General features: G+C 38.2%; 1 protein-coding gene and 1 long non-coding RNA gene across 2 annotated transcripts in view; one reads left to right on the top strand and one right to left on the bottom strand.

The window, feature by feature from the left end:
• Nucleotides 1–22,572, top strand: part of GRID2 (glutamate ionotropic receptor delta type subunit 2) — a 691,727-nt gene that overhangs the window by 596,555 nt on the left and 72,600 nt on the right. Inside the window, exon 13 of the mRNA XM_018072910.2 lies at nucleotides 1,617–1,812. Coding sequence (XP_017928399.1) covers nucleotides 1,617–1,812 — 196 coding nt within the window. The remainder of the gene's footprint in view (nucleotides 1–1,616; nucleotides 1,813–22,572) is intronic.
• On the bottom strand, nucleotides 1,494–20,247 carry LOC108639724. Its single transcript, XR_001920696.2, has 4 exons — nucleotides 20,182–20,247; nucleotides 16,282–16,332; nucleotides 2,549–2,656; nucleotides 1,494–1,711 (listed from the first exon to the last, which is right to left on the bottom strand). It is a non-coding gene; the product is annotated as an uncharacterized LOC108639724 (long non-coding RNA).

The raw sequence follows: 22,572 nt of genomic DNA, 5'->3' as shown, positions 1-22,572 counted from the left end.
CCTAGAAAAAGGCATGTCTTGGTCCTCTAGTAGAAGGCCAATACACTTGGTTTCAGGAAATTTACATTACAACTGCCATCTCATCTTTGATTATTCCATATGTGTCCTGATTGTTTGCAGGATGGTTGTCGAAGAGGAATGTCATCCTGTTGGAGAAAGAGGAGAAGATTTTCGGGGGTTTAATACTGTTAGTTATTTACTCATCAAAATTAAATTTATCCCTTCCTTGTAGTTACTATATGTCATCTGATTAGAATTTAGCTCTTGTTCAGTGTTTTTCTAAGACCATATGTCTGAATTTCAAAGGATTTCTTTTTTACTTATCTAACTTCTGAACCCTTGCCATTGAGCTCTATTGATTTCTTCTTCTGCTTTCTGTTTTGTTCAGAGACATAAATATCTTTTGAGATTTGGTTATTGTTTTCTTCAGTGCCAACCCCAGAACACCCAAAAATTCCTTTTTTTTCCGCCTGCAGGGCCATTTTCACTAACCACCATGTTTACATGTTTCAGAAACACAACTTGGAATTTGATGAGTTTCCTACATTTGTGTTTGCTTTTCTGTGTCTGCAATGAGCTTTTACAGTTTGCTATTGCCTTCTTTAAGATGGTGTTCTACCCCTTGATTTGTCCTTATGTGTCAACCCCTAGATTTGTGCAGTTTATACCGTTAATTTGTGCTGGGAAAGCTTTAATGGGTTTTAGGCAGGAGACATATGGCAGTAGTTATTTTGAAACTTTAATGAATGCCATTAAAGAATCAAAGGTACGGAAGAGGAATTCCACAGGACAGAAAAATAAAGGCCAAGAGGTAAGGAGACTTTAAAGGGTTAAAATACACATTTTTTTAAGTCCAAATCTGGATTGAAAATACTGCAGTTGGGATCCTTTAGAAACTGTATTATTTTTCTTGTTTGTAAAGAAGGATAAAACTAGATAACATGAAAAGCAGAACAAATTTATTAGACTAAATAACATGAACTTTGATGAAAAATCAGTTTGTGAAACCACAACAGAAATCTAACTGCTGAAAATAATGTAGGATGTGACCTATGTGATGGATGCACAGTTCAGTGCAGGAATACCATGACAAAACTGCCTTTCTTGGTGTAACCCAGTAGCACATAGAGTTACTCAGCACAGGTGCTTTGGGCTAGATTTGGTGAGTTCTAGTGCCAAGACTCCAGCTCCCCAGCAGCAGAGTGTGTGTTTGCACTGTACTCACGTAGGCTGTTACCCAGCTTCTGTTGAACTTCCTGCATACAGCTGGAGAGACTGCAATGCTCCCTTTCTCTCCTTCGCCCCTGCCAAAAGGATTTTGGCATTTGACAGGATCCTCTTACTCTTTCTGTTCTTCTCTTTCCATCCATTTTCACTTTTTCCACCCCTTCCTTTCCCTTTGTATTCCTCCTTGTGTCTTAAAACATAAAACCAAATTTTCAGTCTCGCTTTACCTTTCAAGAAAAAAGAAAAGGAAAAATAATTAAAAAAAAAACCTAAAGAAGGTGTCTTGACAGCTATCTTCCTATGTGTTGCCCTTTGCTTGCCTGCAGCTCCTTCCTCTTGAAAATGTGGCTTCAAGTCTCCTGTGTCTCTTTTCTTCACCAACAATTAAGGTCTCTCCAGGATCTCTCGAGGCAGACGGATATTCCTTATGGCACTGTCTTGGACTCCGCAGTCTATGAGCACGTCCGAGTGAAAGGGATGAATCCTTTTGAGAGGGATGGCATGTATTCCCAAATGTGGAGGATGATTAACAGAAGTAATGGCTCAGAGAACAACGTCGTGGAGTCGACCGCAGGTATTCAAAAGGTATGCTTACATTTTGCTTCCCATTGGAGATGCTCTGTGTGACTCCACATTTGTTTAGTTGTTGCTTTTAAATATAAGAGATGCATCTGCACCCAGCTAAAGATCGTGCCTGGTACCTATTTCTGCAAGTCCTTTGCATCAGCACAGAGCATTGGGACTTCTCAGCTGTGTAGCTTGTTTTTAACAGCATTTTAAAATGTAAGTACCTCAACTGTTTGCCAAAAAAAGGACTTATAGGTGTATTTATAGGAGATGAGTGCATTTATCAGGATGCAAAATGGGAGTAGGATCACTGGTCTTAGAACACTAATTATCTTATTTTTGTAGACTCTTGATGCTGAAAATCTTGGCTTTCAGTTGTAGCTATGACTCATGTTTGTTTTGAGAGAGGAAGGCAGAAAAAGATGATCTGGCTTTAAAGAGCAGTCTCACAGCCACTTTCTGTGGTGGGCTTTGAGAGTAGGAATCAATTTTTGTAAACATGTTTGTGAATTCAATAACTCCCTCCCAATTTTTGTTTGACAGCTACAGCTTTTATAGAAACACTAGTCCATGAAAGGATTCAGTATGAGTGAATATTCAGTATAATGAGTGACTGTAAACAAACTTTTTGCCTACCATTTTATCTTTATATTCAGATTTTTAAATCAAATCAAAGAATTATCGTATTTTGTTAACTTTATTTTGAACTTCAAATTGATTGATTAGACAAAATATCTATGAATTGTGTGCTTACTTGTTATAAGCTTGATTTAGAGACTTCTAAAAATCCAGAAGAACTCTGCCTTTTGTCTCCATCAAAATCCATTTGCCAGGAAAACCTGTAATTTCTGATGTTTTCACACTGAACACAGACAAGAGAAAAAAGTGTGTTAAAAAGAATGATGTAATCACTGGTGATCTCTTGATAATAAAAGAACTACAAAATAACAAAGATTCTTTGGAGTTCTAAAATCACTGATCCAACCTCTGGATAACCAAGATCATATTTTCTCCTCTGGAGGACTAAACAGCTTAAAAGAAGAGGCAAGAGAGGCCCTGGGGAACTGCACTTTTGAAACCCCTTTAGATAAAGTCATGAGCTGAAAGAGCAAGAAAAAAAGTCTGAAGATTTATAGGCTAGAGGAAATTGCTTTTTTTGAGAAAACATATTTTAGCTTGGTTTGTAAGGGGCTGATAAAGCTAGGGTTTGACTTTTGTATATATATATTTTAAAAAACTGCCCTCCTTTTGGTTTACCTTCCCAAGTTATACAATGGGTTTCAGAAGAATCAAAAAACAGAGTACATCAAACACAGCTGTGCTGACTAAAGGCTTTTAGCTGAAAAAAACCCAAACAAATGGTGTAGCATGCTGGCAGGTAATTCCAGATTACAGTCTTTGATTTCTTGTTCCTGGAAATATGGCATTTGCTATCTTAAAACCTACAAAACCAGAAATATCTAAGTTCTTTAATTTCCCATGATTCTGCTCCCCAGGAATAAGCACTTGCAAATGATGATGTTGAAAAACTAAGTTGTGCCATGTGAACAAGCCAACCACCCTCCAGTTCAAAAAAATCAGACATCTTAGGCCTGATTCACATTTACCTACGTGTGCATTTTCTCCCCTTCCTTCAGTTTACAGAAAGACATGACACAGAAAAAGATTATTTGCCAGCTGCTGCTCACACAGAAGCTTTGGGGAGATTGTATTTGGCCTGCTCAGGAAGAAAGCTGAATGAAGAAAGTGATGTTAGAAGCTAATCTCAGGCAAAGAAAACTAATATTTTAAAAGGTAGCTGATAAGAGGCAGAGATTATAATCTCTGTAACACACTTCAAAAAATGAAAACATTTCAAAGGAAAGAAATTCATGGGCCTCCTAGGCCTATATTTATGCTTCATGATGTTCTTCAGGGTCTCTAATGAATTTAACTGGCCACATCACAGCTATTAAGCTAAATATAACTCTGGACAAGCTAAACCAACAGGTCTTCCTCTGTGTTTCATTTTATTTCTACCTTCCTAAAGCATGACCGAACAGCAGTTTGTCCAAGCTCTGTGATGCCATTACCTTGGCACACGTTCCTGGAGTGCCAAGTGAGAGAGCAGAGACTTACAGAGTGCTTTGAAATGGGTACAGGGAAAGGGATTTCCACTCAGCTGACTAATGACCGTGAATGTACTGTGATAGGAGGGACCACCATGGAAAAGATGTGTCCTGAAAGGATGTCTGAGTGCAGTGGACATGCTCAGCTTTAACAGCACTCCCTGCTGCACCATCTCAGAGGTTAAATGGGGTTTACAAGTAGCTTTCACAGCAGAACCTTCCCCAAAATTTTTTTTAAAGCATAATAGTTCTTTAGTTTTGTCTTGCTTTTATTCTGACAATTCCAGAGGAGCTGGCACTATTGTAATAATGTATATAATAAACAGGGGGAAGGGGAGAGGGATCAACCACTGATTTACTCAACACATCACCCCTCCCACTCAGCAGGAACGCGTGCTTGCTGTACCAGTGACTTCTTGGGGAATGGTACCCATGTGAGTGAAAATACAGTACAGCCAAATGACAATGATTGCATAGTCCCACTTCGCATCAGGCAATCTACTGCTTTGACCTGCGTTTCCTAGCAGGAGAGCAGGACAGACAAGAGGACTAGGATGGGAAGATCATGCCACTGTAAGTTTTCAGATTTTGGTATTTATTGGTCCTGTTATTCTCATAAATCAGGTGCACATGTCTCACTGTGTGTGCTCCTGTTCCATCCATGATGAACAGCTATATGTACTGTCAGGTCCGGTTAGAGAGCAGCTGAGTAGATTTACCCTGAAGACAGAGCAGGGTAAAGAAACAGCCTGAAAAGCACAGGTGCTTTAGGTATTTTCTTCCATTTGTTGTCTCTTTCTTTCTCAAAAAACAGCAAAAAGCGGTTGAAGGTCTGAGTTTAAGATAGGGAAGCATTCATTCAGTTTTTTGTCTTCCTTCACTGTCAAATCAAAATGGTTGGGGAAGTAGCTGTATTTTTATATAAGCTTGGATTATTCACTTTTATCTTCCCTTTTTCTTTATTATTCTTAAGTGTTTCATGTGTCTCAAATTGATTTCCCTTTTTTTGCATAGGTTATGAAATATGCATCTCATTCTGTCTAAGGAAACTCTATTTTTGCAGAAGTTATTTATTCAGAGAGGATTTACAGAGGCCTAAGTCATGCCTGCTTAAACATTCATTGAGGACTCCAAGAAAAATCATTTAGGCTTAAACGTATCACATTACATACCTCTTTATGTCTTTTTAAAAAGCACATTACCCTGTTTAATCCTTTACAAGCACCACAGGCTTTCCTATCCTTGGAACTATTCCCATTTAAAATATAATGAAGCTCTTCTTTTGTGCCCCTGTCTGCTCTTTCTTCCCTGGAGTATAATAGTGCCTAATGCCCTATCCTACCCACCTTGTTCCTCTGAACATGATACCGTAGCCTACAGCATCTTCATTTTTCTAAGTAGTACAGAGTGGAAAATTCCTTTCCCAGGCAGAATCCAAATGTGTTTGAAACCTCTGCCTATTTAACTCTATCTGCAAAATATTTAGTTGGTAGAAAACTTGTGAATGACTGTCAGGTGAAATAATGCTTATGGATGTTGCATTAAGAGAAACTGCTCATAGGCTCATAGTATTTCCTTTTCAACTTGCACACAGCATCAAAAGGAATTTGGTCTTGAGATTTGAATTTTCTTGTGATCCTACTTGCACTGCCAGTGGAAACGTGCTTGCAACTGCTGAGCCCGTTTGTTTTCCCTGGACACTGGGGATGGCACTTTTACCCACTCGAAAATACTGTGATAGTAAAATATTGTTTAAACTACTTATGAATAGACCATAGCAAAGTTTTGTTAAGGTGATTCCTCTGGGAAAGAAAGGGGTAGTGACAATTTATGATTCTGTGCTAGAACAAATCATTAATAACTAAACATGGACATTCTTAATTTGTTTACAACAGTAGCGACAGTATGAAGATTTATTTTGGTGGGCCAAAAAACCTCCTGAATTAACTAATTATCCTGATATACCCACAGAATTGTCATCAGAATTGCCATTCTTGTGGCAGATACACTGATCACACCACATAAAATTATTTAACATATGGAAGTTGATACATCTTTGTTGTGAACATTTCTGACCATGGAGTAGCCCAATGAAAAGACACTGAAATAAAAACAGAATAAAGACAGACTTTTGGGATACTGGATCTGTACCATGATTCAGCAATTTGACAGTGGCTAAGATAGGGATAGGAAGCAAAAAAGGAAGAGCATATAAAAATGCTGGGACAGTACTCCAGTACATCTTAATTCACAAGAGGATCAGCTACACTATGCAGCTGTTGGTTAGCAAGCCAATTATCAACCCAGACACTGTTCCCTGGCTCCCCTCTGCCTCTGGAGGTGATGCTTCTTGGGCAGCTGAGATGTTCTGTGTCAGCTCTACGAGTAATAAGGTTCACAACTACCCCTAAGAACTTGATACGTTCAGTCCCACAGCTGAAGGTGCAATTCATCTATTTTCCAATTACTGTCTCCTGCACAGTCCATGATTTGGAGCTGACAGATGCCTGGGGGTACAAGCGCACCTACTGACCTCGCCCTTTGTTATTGTGGGTGGTCTGGCTGTTTATTTTTCTTTCCTGCAATCCTGTGTATCTTTGCTTCCATATATGGGGCTTAAAAAAACTTAGAGCAGTGTAAAAAATTAGAATCCTGACCAGAAAGCACTGCAAATGCAGTGTGGTGTTACTTTCAGGCTATATCAAAAGGCTAATAGCTATCTGGGTTAGCTGAGAAGGTCAGTGTGTTTTGGAAGTATAATAACTGGTCTGTGACTGTTAACAGAACATGAAGAAGATTCTGTGCATAGCTTTAAAAATGAAATATAAAACTCTTTTCCTGCTACCTCATTTTCTCAGAATTCAAGGTAGGTTGTTCTCCCTCACCAACACTCCTGAGCGTATATTAAGGTCTGATCTTACTTTGACTTTCTAGATAGTTTTCACAGGTTTTATCTTGAGTAAAACACCTGTAAAAGTTATTTTCTGCAGAGCTGGGCTTTATTCAACTGAATACACAAGTCAAAATTTGAGTCGGCCTACATATCAAGAAATGGATCTACATGGACATGTATTCATCCAGCAACTAAGCAATCCAACTATGGCTGCATTCCCTTTGTCTCCAAAGTTTTCAGGAAAGTTTATCTGAGTTCATCTTCTCCTATTTCATCTTACGTGCTCCGGAACGTACCTCACCCTTTTTGCTCTCACTGAAATGCCATCCAAGTTACTCATAACTTCTGTTCAAAGGTCAGTCTGCATATGCCTGCCAGTCACTGTAGCAGCCTCAGATGTCACTGACGCATGTCCTGCTGTGGTGCTCTGCCGTTCTTTGACTGTCTTTGCTTGCTCTCTCTCTTATCTCTCTATTCTTTTGGACAGTTTTCCAGACTCATTCTGAAATTTTTGTGGGCCACCCTACATCCAAGACCATGGTCTTTTCTATCTGTAGCTTATCCATGACTATTCTTAAATCCAAACAAATTGGCTCCACAGAGACAACTTGCAATTTTGCTTCTCTTAAACTGAACTGAACTTCTTTCATCTGAAATAAAATTTGTGTGTTTTCCTCTGCTGTCTGTTCATGTCTGACCACTCATTTAGGTCAACCTAAAACCTACAGTAGCTGACTTCATCCTCTGAATTTTATTTCTGTGGCATTCTGTTGCTGTGTCTATTGAAGTTTTCCCAATTTACTTTCCGTAGCATGTCTACTGTTTACCCATACAACCTCCAGTCCATTGGTTCAGGAGTTTTCAGAGTTATTTTCTGGGACCTCTATAAAGCACCCTTTCTGTATTTAGTTCCATTGAAAATCCTACTGGGTTTAAAAAAAAAAAAAAAAGAAAACAACACCCAAAACCAGTTATCTTGACTTTCAAGGCTTTTTATGGTGGATTCTGACTCTCCCTGTAGCTTTCTCATTTCTGAATTGGAAATCACTTGTGTGAGCTTCCAGTGCAACTCCTTTTTCAAGCAAGCATCTTTATGCTTTCTCCAATGACCCTTCTGTAATGTATGTTTTCCCTCAAGTCACTGGTCTTGTATTTTCTTCAAACTCCTTAGCACTCCTCTTTGTTATTACACTAACAAAAACCTTGACAACTGGGTCTCTGGCGTACTATGATCGCTACCCATCAGCTGAGCAGTGCTGTTTTGTTATTTCTTTATGTTCTTTCCCTTCCTTTGGTTTATTTTATAACTACCAAATCAGAGGAGAGAGAAGAACTCACACTATAGTCATCTAAATACTAGCACAGATACGATGTGAAACCTAAGAACTACTATAACCCAGAATGAACTAAATGAATGAACACCACCATTATCAGATGAAGGGTATTTCTCCAAAAACAACCTCTCTGTGTCTGACTTTCCAGCCTTCATCCTGAGAGGAGAGCTACAGCCTAACTTCAAAAGATGAGCATGGGAACTGAAGTTTATAACAGTCTAATACAATATAAAAAGATAGGGAGAAAATAACATTTTATTAAGCAATTGGTCCTTATTATCTCTCAGTTTCTCCAGCTTCAGTGGTGCCACCTACATATTTCTTTGAATTCTCTTGTGGATTAACATCATTAGTCTGAAAGACAGTTTTCTTATCTTGAAGTTTTCTAATCTTGAAGTTTTCTGCTCATTTTCAGATGTTTGTTGGCCTGAAAGCTTGGTTATTTAGGGCTCTCCCCACAGATATATCCCTTCCTCTGTTCAAAGATATTTCTCTCTTAAAACCTTGCTTCACCTAGATCTGTCAATGGCCCCTATCTTGTGTAACTTGAGGTGCCTAATTTAGGTGCCCAAATTTCTTTCCTAGCTATTGAAAACAGACAGTTTGCTTCTCTAGAGTGATCAGAAGTGCCTATTTTTCTTGTCGGCTTATTTTGTACAGTACCTACCAAACTAAGATCATATTCCATGACTAGAAATGGCAATAAAAATAAGAAATAGCAAAAGATACTCTGAGGAACTAATTTAGCTTCAATTCTGTAGAATTGCATTTTGCAGAGAGCTGAGTCCCGACTTTTCGGATGGAAAAAGGATAGCTAACAGCCCTTTGAGTAGTAAGCATGGAATGGAAGGGGTGGGCCCCACCCAGAGGGTCCCAATCCTTCATCTTGATGGCCAAATACAAAGTTAACTACTTCACACCTTAACCTGCATCTAACCCTGTAGTCATCTTTTTAAATGGCAAAACAGTCCAGAGGGGAAAATTGATTCCTTTTTAAGTGGAGATTTCACTTGACATTTCTCTTCTGTAGAAATGGACTAATTAGGATGGAGTTATGAGTGAAAAACCTGGCATGCATCCCCATCCTGACAGTAGGAGACCATCTCTGTGTGTGGGTATCTGCCACAGTAAGTTTCTGGAGAACTTTGGATATTTCTGACAGGTAGGAACACAACACTACACTCTGACGGCAAGTGTACCTAGACCACAGCACGTGGAGTAACTGCTTGTGGCTATGTGTATGAGGACTTTGTAGTTGGCAATGCTTAGTTTAACCCTCTTATTATCTTCTTGTGCCTTTTTCTGGCACTGAGCACTTTGGGAGTTGCTGCCAGAACCATGTGCATCCCCATTTGTTTCCATGGCCCTATCGCGTCTGAATACCGCAATCCCAAGCATTATATATGAGAGACTTTAAATTTCTGAATAAATAAACAGCATGGATGCTGCTTTCATTTGCACTGGCAAGTGATTAATCGTAGAAATTCTGAGCTCTGTCCTGAAGCCAGGATTTTTAGGGGATGGAAAATTTTGGAACGTAGCAGGGAGTAAGAAAACTGACAATTAGAAAATAATTTAAGAAAAAGGGTGCATTTTCAGGCAGTAGTTGTAAAAACTGAGCATGAGCATGTCAGGATAATGCTTAAAGAAAACTTTTTGCTAGTATTATTTATTGCTGAATATTTCTCAGCTGATCACACTCAGTATTAGGGAGGCATCTGTTAAAGGATTGTATAAACAGAAAAGGATGCTGAACTCACCCCTACAAATGAGTAGCTTAGTTTGTGCATATTTGGATCTACCAGAGCAATGCTGTTGTCATATGCTGGAAAAAGAAAAGGTTTAAAAGTACTTACTAGGTGATAAGTGCATTTATTATACATTAGCGCAGGAGAGGTCTGAAAGAGAAACAGTTCTCATGGATGCTGTTACAAACCATCTCACGAGTGAAATACAGGATTAAGTAAAGAGTAAAAAACTGGAAATGTCTTCACAGGTATATTTGTAGCAAAATGGAAATTCTGCTGCATGTTGCTCTCTCAATTAAAACCAAAACCAAATTATGTTCCCCCTTCTGTTGATCAGCTGCAGAGGCCAGGAGGGGTTTGGGAGATGCAGATTCTCTGGGGCAGAAAGGTACTGAGGGGTCCATTTTGTAAGGTGTCAGTTGTCATTTGGGCACTTCTGCTAGATGAAAAATGCTACTTTTTCCAACCCATAAATCTACTTCTAATGCTGTTGCTAAAATTGTACATACTACTTTCCTAAGCTCTTCCACCTATGGCATCGCCTCAGTGAAAAAGACTATGACCAAAAGACCAAAAACTGGAGAGGGATGAACATGCTGTGCTGAGATGTTAACAGAGCAGTGAATCTCCTTCTGTGTGTCAGCAGCTTGTGGAGGGATATATCCTTAGGATTTTTGAGTAGTGCTCTTTATTAAACAAGAGAGACTCCTGATGAAAGTTGCACACTCCCACACATACGCTTTTCTAGTCTGGTCACATCAGATATGGGCCATGTCTGTGCAACCTAAAGGGAAGCAAACCTTGGCATGAGTAAAATGTCCTACTTGAAGTAACTCTTTTACTTCTTCAGGTCACTTCTTGTAGCCATTTTCCTGTGGAAGGATGACAAAGGAATTTGTGCAGTTTAACAACCATACATTTTCTTTTGTGCCGAAATCCAGTCCCATATTCCTTTTTAAAAAAATCAGTTGAAAAGGTCTGTCAAAAATTGCTGCACCAGGAAGAAATAGAAATTTGGATTAGGTCTTCTCCTTCTGTCCCCCTGCTTTTATTAACTCACTCGTGCAAAAGCAGTATTAATTCACAGTTCCCTCATCATGCCTCTCTGTGGTTTGTACCCCTTTCCATGGCAGAGGGACATGTCCATGCACTGATACCTCGTTTTACATTCTCATTATCCTAAGAAAGAAAAACTCTATAAAATGCCTGACAGAGAAGAGTAGTTTGGCATTTGGAGCACTCTTGTTTGGCTATAGGGGACATGAAAGGTATAAGGCATTTGTTATTCTGGTCCTGTGAGCTCTTGTTGCTCCATTTTATCTCCATTAACTTCATACTTTTCCTACAGAGCTTCTGTAACATTTCCAGGTTCATGAAGATTAATAACACCACCCTCCTGAGAGTGTCTGGGGACTACACAGACTCCCACGCAGCTCCAGCAACCTCTGCTTGTTCTTCTGAATTCTCACTTCACTTTGTTTCCTCCCTCTTACTTTTTCATGTTTCTGCTTTTTGACCCTCTGTCCCTTCTGTTTGGATAACAGCTACTCCAGCTTTTCCCCAGCTCTTGAACCCTTTCTTCTTTCCACCCTTCACCTCTCTACACAGTTACACATCCCCTTTGTTATCTCCATCTTACATTGTTTCGCTGTTTGTCTGTGCAACGAAATCTGTGACTTTCCATTTGCAATCAGATGAAGTGTTCCAAAAACTCTGACTGTCACTTTGAAGCCCAGTTGCAGACTCATAGTGTGGTGTGCTGCTCTGGGGATGTATCACACACAGATGAGGGGAAATGCAGACTCTGTCTAATGATCAATAGATGGAGACAGGAGAGCATACTCTTGCTCCAGGCACAGAATTTGGTAATGTATTCACTTTCTTACTTAAATGTTTCCAGCTATCTTTTTTTTTGTATTAACATATTTTAATAATACCCAAATATACTGTGATGCATTAACAAATGCAAATGATAGGACTGAATGTAAGGTTGTTTAAAGGATATGTGCAACAGAAAAAAGAAATGAGTAGAAATAATGAGAAAGGGGATTGATAAAATGTGCCCTAAGTTCCAGCCCTAAAGCATGACTTTGACTATGAGGCTGCGAGTCTAAAATCATGAGAGAGGCATAAGAGATAACAGAGGGATCTTGTTTCATGTTTTTTGGAGCTGCTATACCAATTGTTTATAAAACAGTTTTGATAGATTTAGATAATTTCTGTTAGAAAGCTTGTTACCAAACAAACAAAATGTCTGTTCCAGAGACTGGCAAATGCAGTTGCAGTGAGTAGATCTGTAGCGAGTCTCCACTGTAAGACATTTGATAGTTTGTCATGAAATGATTCAGAGTTTTTTTCATTCTAATACTCTTACAACTGGAGTCATAGAAAAAAAATGGGATTCATAGATCAAGTTCAGATAGCAAATTTTTAGAATATCATCCTTAAATAGTCAATACATTAATAAACATATTGGTAGGCAACTAAATACTAGTGAAGTAATAAGAACTGTGCAGGAAAATTAAGCTGCAAACTAAAAACCACTAGCAGAATACTTAGGAAAATCAACCTTTCTAGTCTCTAATGTATATAAATATCAAGCCTCTAAGTATTGGAAAATTTAATTAAAACAGATGATTGCTCTTAAAGTCATCCTAGTCTCAAAACATGAGAGAGGAGGAAGTCCAGTGCAGTTTAAGATACCACACAGAGCAATAAAGCACAGAAAAGGTTAATTTTTCAAATACAGAAGAGGAACCCAAAATTTTACCCCAGAATGGTGGTTGTTTTACAAATTCTAGGTCTGTGCTTCTAAATACCTATGTGCATTTAAATGTACGTACAGGTTGTAGAGCCAGAGAGATGTCTATTGTCTTATCTGAAAATACCTGGTCTGGGAGACTAGAGACTGAGCAGGCTTTTGCTACTGGCTGCTTTTTGACATTGTCCTCAGTCATTTCATTATACATAGTAGGAAACATTTTAGTAAAATTGCATCTTGTTGGAATATATAATTTTATTGATTTATTCCAATCAATTCATCTTATTAGTTTCTTGAAAGTGTTATGAGGAAGGTGTACCAGGTAGGCAAGTGGCCTTTCCTAATGCGTGGCAACCTAAAATAAAGCTAAAATTCTTCTGTTAAACAAGCAGAATCTTTCCTTAGGCTGAAGATTAATTATAATTGGTTTTTTCCACCGTTTATTCTCTACAGTTAAATTACCATCAAGCAGTTTATGTCTCTTTGCATTTGAATTAGGTGGCAGAGTTGTCCGATTTGAAAATGTGACTGCAATAAATGAGTTTCTTTTCAATAGCCAAGCTATGGGAAAAGACGATTAAAGTGCCACGTGGAGTATTTTAAGAAGCATTTTAACAAGGCTATATCCACATTTCGTTCTTCTATTTTTTTGCGTAAAATACCCACTCTATATAGGCTGCACAACTCCCTTCCTGAGTTACAATGGCAGGAGAGAGTTGTTTACTACTCTCAGCTCTAAAGCTTTCCCACTGTATGGGTGCTGATTGGTGTTTATGGTTGTTTGCAGAACAGCTATTTAATCAAATAAAACAGACCCCATTCCCTGCTGATGTAAGAGACGGAGAGATATCCATCCCAGGGGCTGTATCAAGATGGGTGGAAAATACAATGCATCTGTAATGAAAAACCCAGTAGATAGATAAGCAGATGCATTATAAAAGTCTGTAAGTACCAAAGGGTTCTGGTCATAGCATCAATCAAAGAGCAGAAGATTGTGTTGTTTTATCACCCTGACCTCAGAGCAGGATTTCTTTGTAATACTGTCACAGTTTAACTCCGGCCAACCCCCAAACCCTACGCAGTCACTTGCTTGTTCCCCTCAATATCAGGATAAGGGAGAGAATCAGCAGGGTAAAAGTAGAAAAACTCATAGGTTTTGGCCTCAAGTGCTAAAATTTTGCTCAAATAATGTCAAATTATTATATGATTCTCAGAGTCCAAATATTGTGGTTCACAGCATAGTCAGGAGGCAACACACAGTACTGTAGGTGCAGATTGGGCAGATGTAAACAGCAAAGGCAGGAATGTTTTCTCACAAAAGGAAAATGTGAGCATCGATTAATGAATGTTTGCAAAGTGCTTTCAGTGCTTCAGATCATGCTATTATTAAATTGAACTTCTTTGATTATGCTATGGTTGTGCTGAAAGCTAATTGAAGGAGATGGTTTTCTTTAAAGAGTGTCTTATTCTTGATTAGAGCAATCATTAAATCATTTTAGATTTAACAAAGTGAGCAGCAGATGGAACACAACAAAGAGAACAGAACAATATGAGATTTCAGAAGAGAATAAAAGTAGGCAAAGCCAGAAGTAATTCAGAAGAGCTCATACCAAAATTCTGGCTAATATAATGACATATAACGTATGTTTGTGAATCACAACAATTGTGGAAAATACTCAGGGTATTAATTTTTCTTTTTTGGCTATATAGATACCAATAGTGATCTTGATTTAGAGAATCATACTTCTGAATACATCCTCTCACGTGGTAGTGAGAGCCTCTTCACGTTATCAGACACTATAGTGATTTTGTGGAGTGGAAGCATCAGCCAAGCATATAGCTAAAGATCACATAAATTCTTTGTATCTGATGGGTTTTACTACACTTCTTGCTGTACCTCTCCCTTCCCAAACTGGCATCCCATTTTTCAAGATCTTGAATCTCCCTATTCAGCCTCTCAGCAGCTGCCTTCTCCACCTTCCTAGAACATCCATCCCATCAGAGGTTTTCCCTGCCTCATATCTATCACACCCTTTCTCATACCTTCAGAGGTAATTTCTCCCTACATCCAACATGAGAAATCATTAGCTCAAATTTGGCATCCGTTGAAAGCAGTCAGTGGTAGACTTTGCCTCAATTTGTATTTCCATCCACCAATTTAGGAGCTGACTTAACTTTTCCAGACCTCATGAGCGGAATTACATGAAGGGAAAATCTCATGAGCAGAATTACATGAAGGGAAAATCTCATGACAGCAAGAATTACTTTACATAACACTGTATAACATCCAGATCCATTCCTAGCTGAACGAAGGCAAATCACATCCAATAGCAGAGAAATTTGCAGAAGGTTTGTTTTGAATTTCTTTCTAATGCTAGTGCTAGGCCTGATGGAGTGTCTTCAGTCCCCACGGAGTTTTACATAGTACACTTTGACAGATACTGTGTCAAACTGTATTGTATCCTTTCAGGATTTATATTGCACACATTCTATACAGCTTTCAGTATGTTGTATTTATTACTACTCTATACAATTTGTAAGCTATGAGGTGTTCCTAACACCCCATGACAAGTTTTATGTACATTCTGTGACTGCAGTCTTGATCTCATCTTTATCATATTGTTCTTAATTTGTAGATTTCTTTATTTTTTATTATGCTGTTGCCATATTTTTACAGTCTGTGATTTATCTCTCAGTTCATTCAGCTCATACATTGCTAGACCTAATGTCTGATGTGTGCCCTACGTAGGTACAGAGTAAGACCACTGAACTGACTATTAATTATTCACTAGATGCCAAGTGTAAATGCCTGTACTGGGCCTTAGATTCCCATTGGACTTGCATTATTCAGCTCCAAATAAATTGAAATATAACAAAAAGAATAAGCACAACTAAAAGGAAGTTTTAAAAGAGACAAGAGAAAATATAATTGTGTTTTTATCTTCTTCAGCTACAATAAAATATGTTCTTCGTAGATATGTCATACATAAGATAAAGGAGGATATATTTTTCTGGCATTGTATTTACTCTGCTTTCTGGTGTACATCTTGTGAATTAAACTTTTTCTAAAATTTAACATTAATGGTGTAACAACAGTGATGCTATATTGGACTTGACATAGATGTCCATTCATAGGAAATATGTTTTCCATTTGTGTCTTAAGGGATCATATTTTCAGAAGAAGAGCCCATGTGTGTGCAGTTGCATTGTGTATGATATTTTAATATAACTAAACACAGAAAGGAGCTGTATCTGCACACAGAGCACTGCACAGCTGCAAAGCTGTTTGTGTGGGCTGTGTGTGCAGATCCAGGCATACAACACTTTTCCTGAAAACTTGGTCAGGCATATATCACCAGTGTGTCAGAAGTTGTGTAGCATCCCTTATAATCTCCCTTAACAAGTGAAGAAGAAAATTGTGTTCATTGTTTTCCATTTAAAAATCCATACTGAAGGAACAAGAAGTGTGTGCCAATAATATAGACCTGGATAGAAAAAAATATTATTTTTCTGCTCTGGCAGTCAGTTAAGGCCTTTCTCCACCCTTGCTACTGTGCTGGCAGCTCACATGTTCCCAGGTGCAATGAAGTACCCCAGCTTCTCTCTAATTTTTTGAAAGCCAGAGAAAAACTGCAGTTCTTACCCACTTTTAGTATATGTGTGTTCAACGTGCTATCCCTCTCATGGTAGAGTCCTGTAAGAGAAGTTATTTTTAAGTTAGGTAATGATATAAATGTAACAAACAAGCAACATCAACTTAGATATTCGTTCTTTACATAGACAAGGTCCAGTCTGTTTTTCAGTAAAATAAATAACACAACACTGAATGAGAGTACATTTCCTAACAAGGTAGCGGCCTCTGTCAAGCCATCCCCACACAGATGGTAGGTGATACCTGCTACACACTGAATGAAGTGCTAGAAAATGGAGTTCATGATTTTATGATGCTATTGTATTTTCCTTTTCCGTTGTTTGGTGTTAACTAATGAAATTATTTCATTCACTCGATAAGATGTTTACTGATGTACATGATTAGCTGAGCACTTAGCTGTCCACACTGCATGCACAAATACCTGATTTGCAAGTGCATTGTCTAACTGAGAAAATCTCAGTTGATGTTCCTACTTCTAGGTGAAATGCTACTTCATTTTGAGAAGTAGCAATCAGCTGATTGCATTGTATCTTCATGATTAAAATTGTTTACGTTCCATAAATATTTTAACTCCACTTTTCTCATTACTCATCTCAAAGATGCCTCAGCATTTTTATTAATGTGGTAAGGCTAGAACAAGTACTTGATTTTAACCCAATTGTATTATATTTTTGAAAAGAACACCAGTGACACAGGGTATAGGCATCAAACTCAAATTAAGAAAATAAATACGATTGGATGACTAATTAATTGCATTGTATGTTTACTACAGAACTATTCTTGTTTATGATATAATCAGATTTCTGTGTGTATTTTATCCAAGTTTGAATCTGAGAGGCTGGAGCAACACATAAAGAGACATAAGTTTCCATAATTTATTAGACTTGTGGGAAATCTAGAGTGAAGCTGGAAATACAATTGCTTATTGTATTAATGATTCTATTTTTATATATTTAGATTTTTGTAAGATACCGACAAACATAAGTAAACCAGAGTGGGTTGTCATTAGAATAACTGAATATTAGTTATGAAATATTAGAGTAATTGAAACTGAAGCTGTGTAATGATGGAAGTATTTTTATAAAACACTGTTTAGCTTTAAAGGCACTAAAATTGTCAAAATGTCTTCATAGTGTTTCTGTATTGAATTATTACCTCTTTTTGATCAAAATATGGTTTTTTTCATTTTTAAATATTAATCCATTGCAGAGAAAGTAATTCAGGTTGAAGTCAACTTTTTGGAATAAAATATTCTCCAGTTTGGATTTTCTTTACTAGTTTCGGTCTCAAAATTTATGATACTTTTCCTTAATTCAAAATCTTCAGATTCCTTGTGCAGAAAGGTAGCTAGTTTCTATCCAGCTCAATTTATCACCTTCATCAAGCAAAATTTATGTGTTTAACATTACCTCTATTGAGTTTGTGTCAAGTGTACTGCCCACGAATTTCTGTTGATTCCTGCTTCAGGAGAAAGAAGGGATGAGAAATCTTTCATGAAAAATATGAGTCCTGAATGACTCCTCCAGCACAAGTGACTGGTTTACAATAATAATTTGTGTTTTTTTAGTTGATGTTTGGTGACTGTTTCTCAGTTTTGTCAACTGTAAACTGACTTCTGCCATTTGAGCTGTGGTGTGGGCCGGTCAGGATGAATTAGAAGCAAATATAATAGGACTCTGTGACCTGCACTTCATTTTTATTTACAAAGGTGTGCAAAATGAATGTTACAGCCTTGGATAAGTGGAAATGCCTGTGCAGACTGTAGCCAGAGATTAACTAGTCTGTGTACACTTGAAGGCAAAGGCTGTAAGTATTTCATTCTATAAGGATGCAGAAGTCCAGCTATCACCTGAAATTAGAGTTACAGTAAACATATAAAATCCTTAGTTGGACATGAAAGTACCCATATGCATGTTACACTGTTTTGGGTGCTGTCTGAACTTGAAATTCCTTCTGGATACTTGTTTATGTCTTTATTTACCTTTGTACATGTAGACTCGAGTGCCTGCTCCTTTACCTGGACTTGCTCTGCCTGACAGTCTTAGCTGTGCATTGAGAATGACTGTAACAGTAGTCTCTGTATTAACTGTTTTACACAAGGGATTTGACTTCCTAGTTTGTGAGCACAAAATGGGCTGTAAGCTTGCTGCAAGGAGGGCAGCAGCAGAGAGAAGCTGGGTTTTAAGACTTACAGGTACTTTATGTGACAGTTTGTTCTATTGTGTGATCTCAGTTGTCTGCATGGTGATAGCAAGAAGGCAGCCTGAACTGAGTAAAAACTGAGTCTGCACTGTCTTCTTCCCCCTCCCACAGCTCCTAATGTTTTCCATGGGTCCTAAACTGCAGAGGACCTGAGGATACAGGAGTGTTTGTTGGTGCAGCATCAATCATCTGGGCTGCATGGTCAGGAGAGACTGACCTGCCTGTAGAAGACCTGATCAGGCTTAAAATGGTTTCTTTAGCTGCAGGTACCGTAGACCAGAAGTACCTGTGTGGAGCTTCTCCAGAGTGCTTTGATGGAAACAGTCCACAGCACCAGTCTGTGCAGAAACCTGAACTTACAGTCTTCTGAAAGAAATACTTAGAACCACCCTGTCATATCCCTTATTGAACTCTCAGGGAAAGGGGATGCCAGGTGTCACTGAAAGGCCAAAACTTGAGGAGTTGTGACAAATCTCAGTTTCACACACACTGCTGCACTTAAGGTGAAGATTCACTGCTAAAGAAGATGATAGGTGGTTTCATGCAGGTTTTCCAGAGGAAGAAGCAGATTTTGAGACCACCATAATCTACATGAAAGCGAACTGATGTGGAAGCACTGAGCCTCCTGATCCAAACCTGTTCCTTCATGCCCCAGCCCAGGCTGCTGCAAGTTACCAGCAGTTAGTGTTTCTTGTCTCCTACAAGGTATCAGATTGAGGGGAAACATGCTAAATTGTTGTACAGTGTAATCTGAGGGGGAAAAAAAAGAGGGGCTGGGAACCATTTCTTGCGGAGCTTCAGGATACTGGGTCTAGATTTGCTGTACCAATCTGCTCCACCCAAACCTGGGCAGGAGATGCTTATCAAAAAGAGAAGAGTACAATGGTTCAAAAGAAGATAGTTAAATTCTTTTGTGTGAGTAGTGGGACATCCTGAATCCTATTACCACTATGAGAGTCGGGGCTCATGTACAAGGAATATAAAAAACTGAAAGATAAGTCAGTTTCTTTAAAGTAAATTTCTAAAATGAAACTATTATTTCCAATGAGCTTTTACTGAAGGATTTTTCAGTATCGCTGGTAGTTTTGCAAAGACTTTTCTTGTGGTTAAAGTTCTTTTTCAGATGATGAATGGTTTTGATGAGTAGTTTTTTGACTTTTAATGATTTTCTGATCCTTGCAGTTGGTATTCAGTAAGTGTGTCTTTGGGTAAGGAATGAAGCCCAAGAATTGCAGTTAGATTGACTCTGCTTTTATTCTAAAGAATGGAACAAGAACCCTTCAGTGAGTGTCATACTGGATTGATTTAATTTAAAGAGGGATACTGCTTCTCTAAATTCTCTGTTAAGCTTTTTCATGGTAGTTTAATCCACAAAATTTTACTTTTTCACCCAATTGTAGAGTATTGATCCATGTACATTTCCTCATTTAAATGTTCTTTTATTGAGAATTAACTGCCACAAAGATTTGTCAGAAGAGGGAACTCACTTTATCAACATTTAGTTTAAATTTGCCTCATTATGGACACTACCACTTGGTTACTACAGATCTGATTTTCTGAGGAACATGAAGTGCTTTCATATAATTTCTGTATATGACCTTCACTAGTGATACCCTTAAAATAGTATCTGAAGCACTTAGTTGTCATAAAATAAATGAGAAGCTGGCATAAAAAAAAATGCTTCCTTACCTTTCAAAGGTCTGCTTTGCTGAGACTTTTTTTCTGGTTTGTTTTTTTTCTTTTTCCTCCTGTTTCTCTTCTATCTGAAATTAATGTTTGTGGTGGAGAACCTCTGGTTCGGCTGCATGTCAGTGATCATTATGGTCTGCTGCTTTTTTTAGCACTTTGCTGTGATCACCTGAAGAAGCAGCTGGTTTCATTCTCCCACCACCCTCAGAAATGCACCTTCGATTGGTCTCCACTGTTTTGCTCTGCTTGTTATTTCCTGTCTTGTAACTTCCAAGATCCATTTAATTGCAAGGCAAAATGCTGAGCGCTGGGAAAATTCTGACACGGAGGTGCCCTCTCATTACAAAGCTCTCATACCTGGGTAATTCTTATTCTGGACAAATTATTCAAGGTCTGCCTGGCATAACAAGTGAACATGTGATCATAAGACTTTTCTCAAGAAGTTGATGGCAGGTTGCATATGAGGAATTAATGCTTTTCCTGATTAAGTTTTATGTGGAGCAAATAGACATGCCATTCAAGCTGATATGACAATGTAATGTAAGATAAACTTCATACTGAAGAGGAGATGAGGCTGGGATTTCTAACCTCTTCTTTCTTTCCCTAAGCTTCCCGGTGTTTCATTTCCTGCTGCTGTTCGCTCCTGGGCACTAGCTCAATAATGCTTTTAGAAACTATTCCACACTTTTCTGTTTGAATAAGTACAAAGAATAACTTTCAATGTTTGTCAAATAGTGCCCCTTGTATTTAAATAACTTTCTGTAGACTCTGCAAAATGACATCCTAAAGGGGGGAGGGAGGATTATTATTATTTAATTAACTGCTTGTCTTGATGACTGAGAAGAGTTTTTTACATATATATGAATTTTTATTCTGTGCTCTAATACCACCATGGGAATCCAGCTCCTGTCATGCACTGCAGAGAGCTCTCGGTCAGATTCACATTCAGATTCTCTGAGTGCATGACTGCATTTCTTAAGTTATGCAGGTAAGCCACATGTGCTGGACTGCAAGGGAGTGTGGGGCAAGAAGCTCCAACATTGTACTTTAGGTGTACAGAAAGATTACTTTTGCGAGAACTGTGAATTAGTGGGATCTATTCAACGAAGCTGAAATGTGAGATTTTATTTCACTGGGATCCAAATGGAAATTAGCTAAATTTATGCCCTTTGTGAAAAAAAACAACCTTTGAAACCTTTGTCCCCTGAGGAAAACAAATTAGCAAATGAGAATTTCTCTGAAGCCAGAAGGTCTGACTTCTGCTTCAGTCCATAAACAGCACTTTCATTGGCCTCTTGGAAATGGATTATGGAGATCAAAGTGTTTCCATTTCCTTCTGCTGAAAAAAACCTCTCTTGTGAATGCCATCAAGCTTTTGCCAACATCTGACAGTGTGAAAATCTAGATTTAAGCTTCCACCACCGATTGTATCTTTGCCTTTTCCCATTTTGGAGTATGATATCCACTTTATGTATATTAGCTTTCATATATTTTCAAAAGTTCATTCAATTTTCTTCCCTCTTCTTCATTCCTCATGTAATGGCATCCTTGGTAAGGCTGTTCTGTAGAATGGAGCACAGCCCTCTGCAGGCTGTAGCTACAGCACTCTTGCTGAACATGCAAAGAACATGTCAAAAAATTAATTTATGTATTTATATGTACCCAAGTCTCAGGTCCTCACTGGTGGGCATAGGTCTAGCTAGCAGCATTCAATGGCGTTTTTTTCCCCTGGGGAGTTAGTGCAATGGAATGGTCTGTATTGGAGAACATGAGCCTCAAACTGCTGTATGGAACAGGTGAAAGGTGTACAGCAGCTGGAGAGGAAGGATGGCACCTGACTTGTGATGGGAAGGAGTAGAAAAAGCATCATCGCTGTGTCTCCAGGCTATAGGCACAGGATGTTCAGAACGTGGGCTTCATCAGCATTATCTAATAATCTTCAGATTTTCTTCCAAAAAATTATTATCATTTCAATCAGTTGAAACTTGAGGTTTCCCTGGCCTTAAAAGTTCTGTTGTTTTTATAACAGTTAATACATTTTATATACCATGAAATATTTAAAAGAGTTCTGCAGGAAAAATAACTGCCAGCTCTTTTTAACCTGAAATTTATTGTGTAATTTTTTTCTTTTGTGAGGATTCTTTGTATTTCTTTTATAGCAGAATTTAAAATGCAGAAAAGATACTATCCAAGAATTTAAGTATGAAAAATTGCAGTAATTGGTTTCTGTTTATTTACAATTATTTTTTCTGAAGTTTATCATTTGCTAGACCTAGAAATGTGCTTTTAGAATGGCAGAATTGTACACAAATACATTATTCAGCCTACTCTGCATGAATGGGTTAGCTGCAAGAAGAAAAAAGTACGTGCATATGCAACAGTTTAATGGCT

Source organism: Manacus vitellinus, unplaced genomic scaffold, assembly GCF_001715985.3.
Source record: "Manacus vitellinus isolate BGI_N305 unplaced genomic scaffold, ASM171598v3 scaffold_0_pilon, whole genome shotgun sequence".
NCBI classification, from domain to species: Eukaryota; Metazoa; Chordata; class Aves; order Passeriformes; family Pipridae; genus Manacus; species Manacus vitellinus.
Note: the sequence above shows the minus strand (reverse complement) of the source record. Positions and strands in the feature narration are given on the sequence as shown.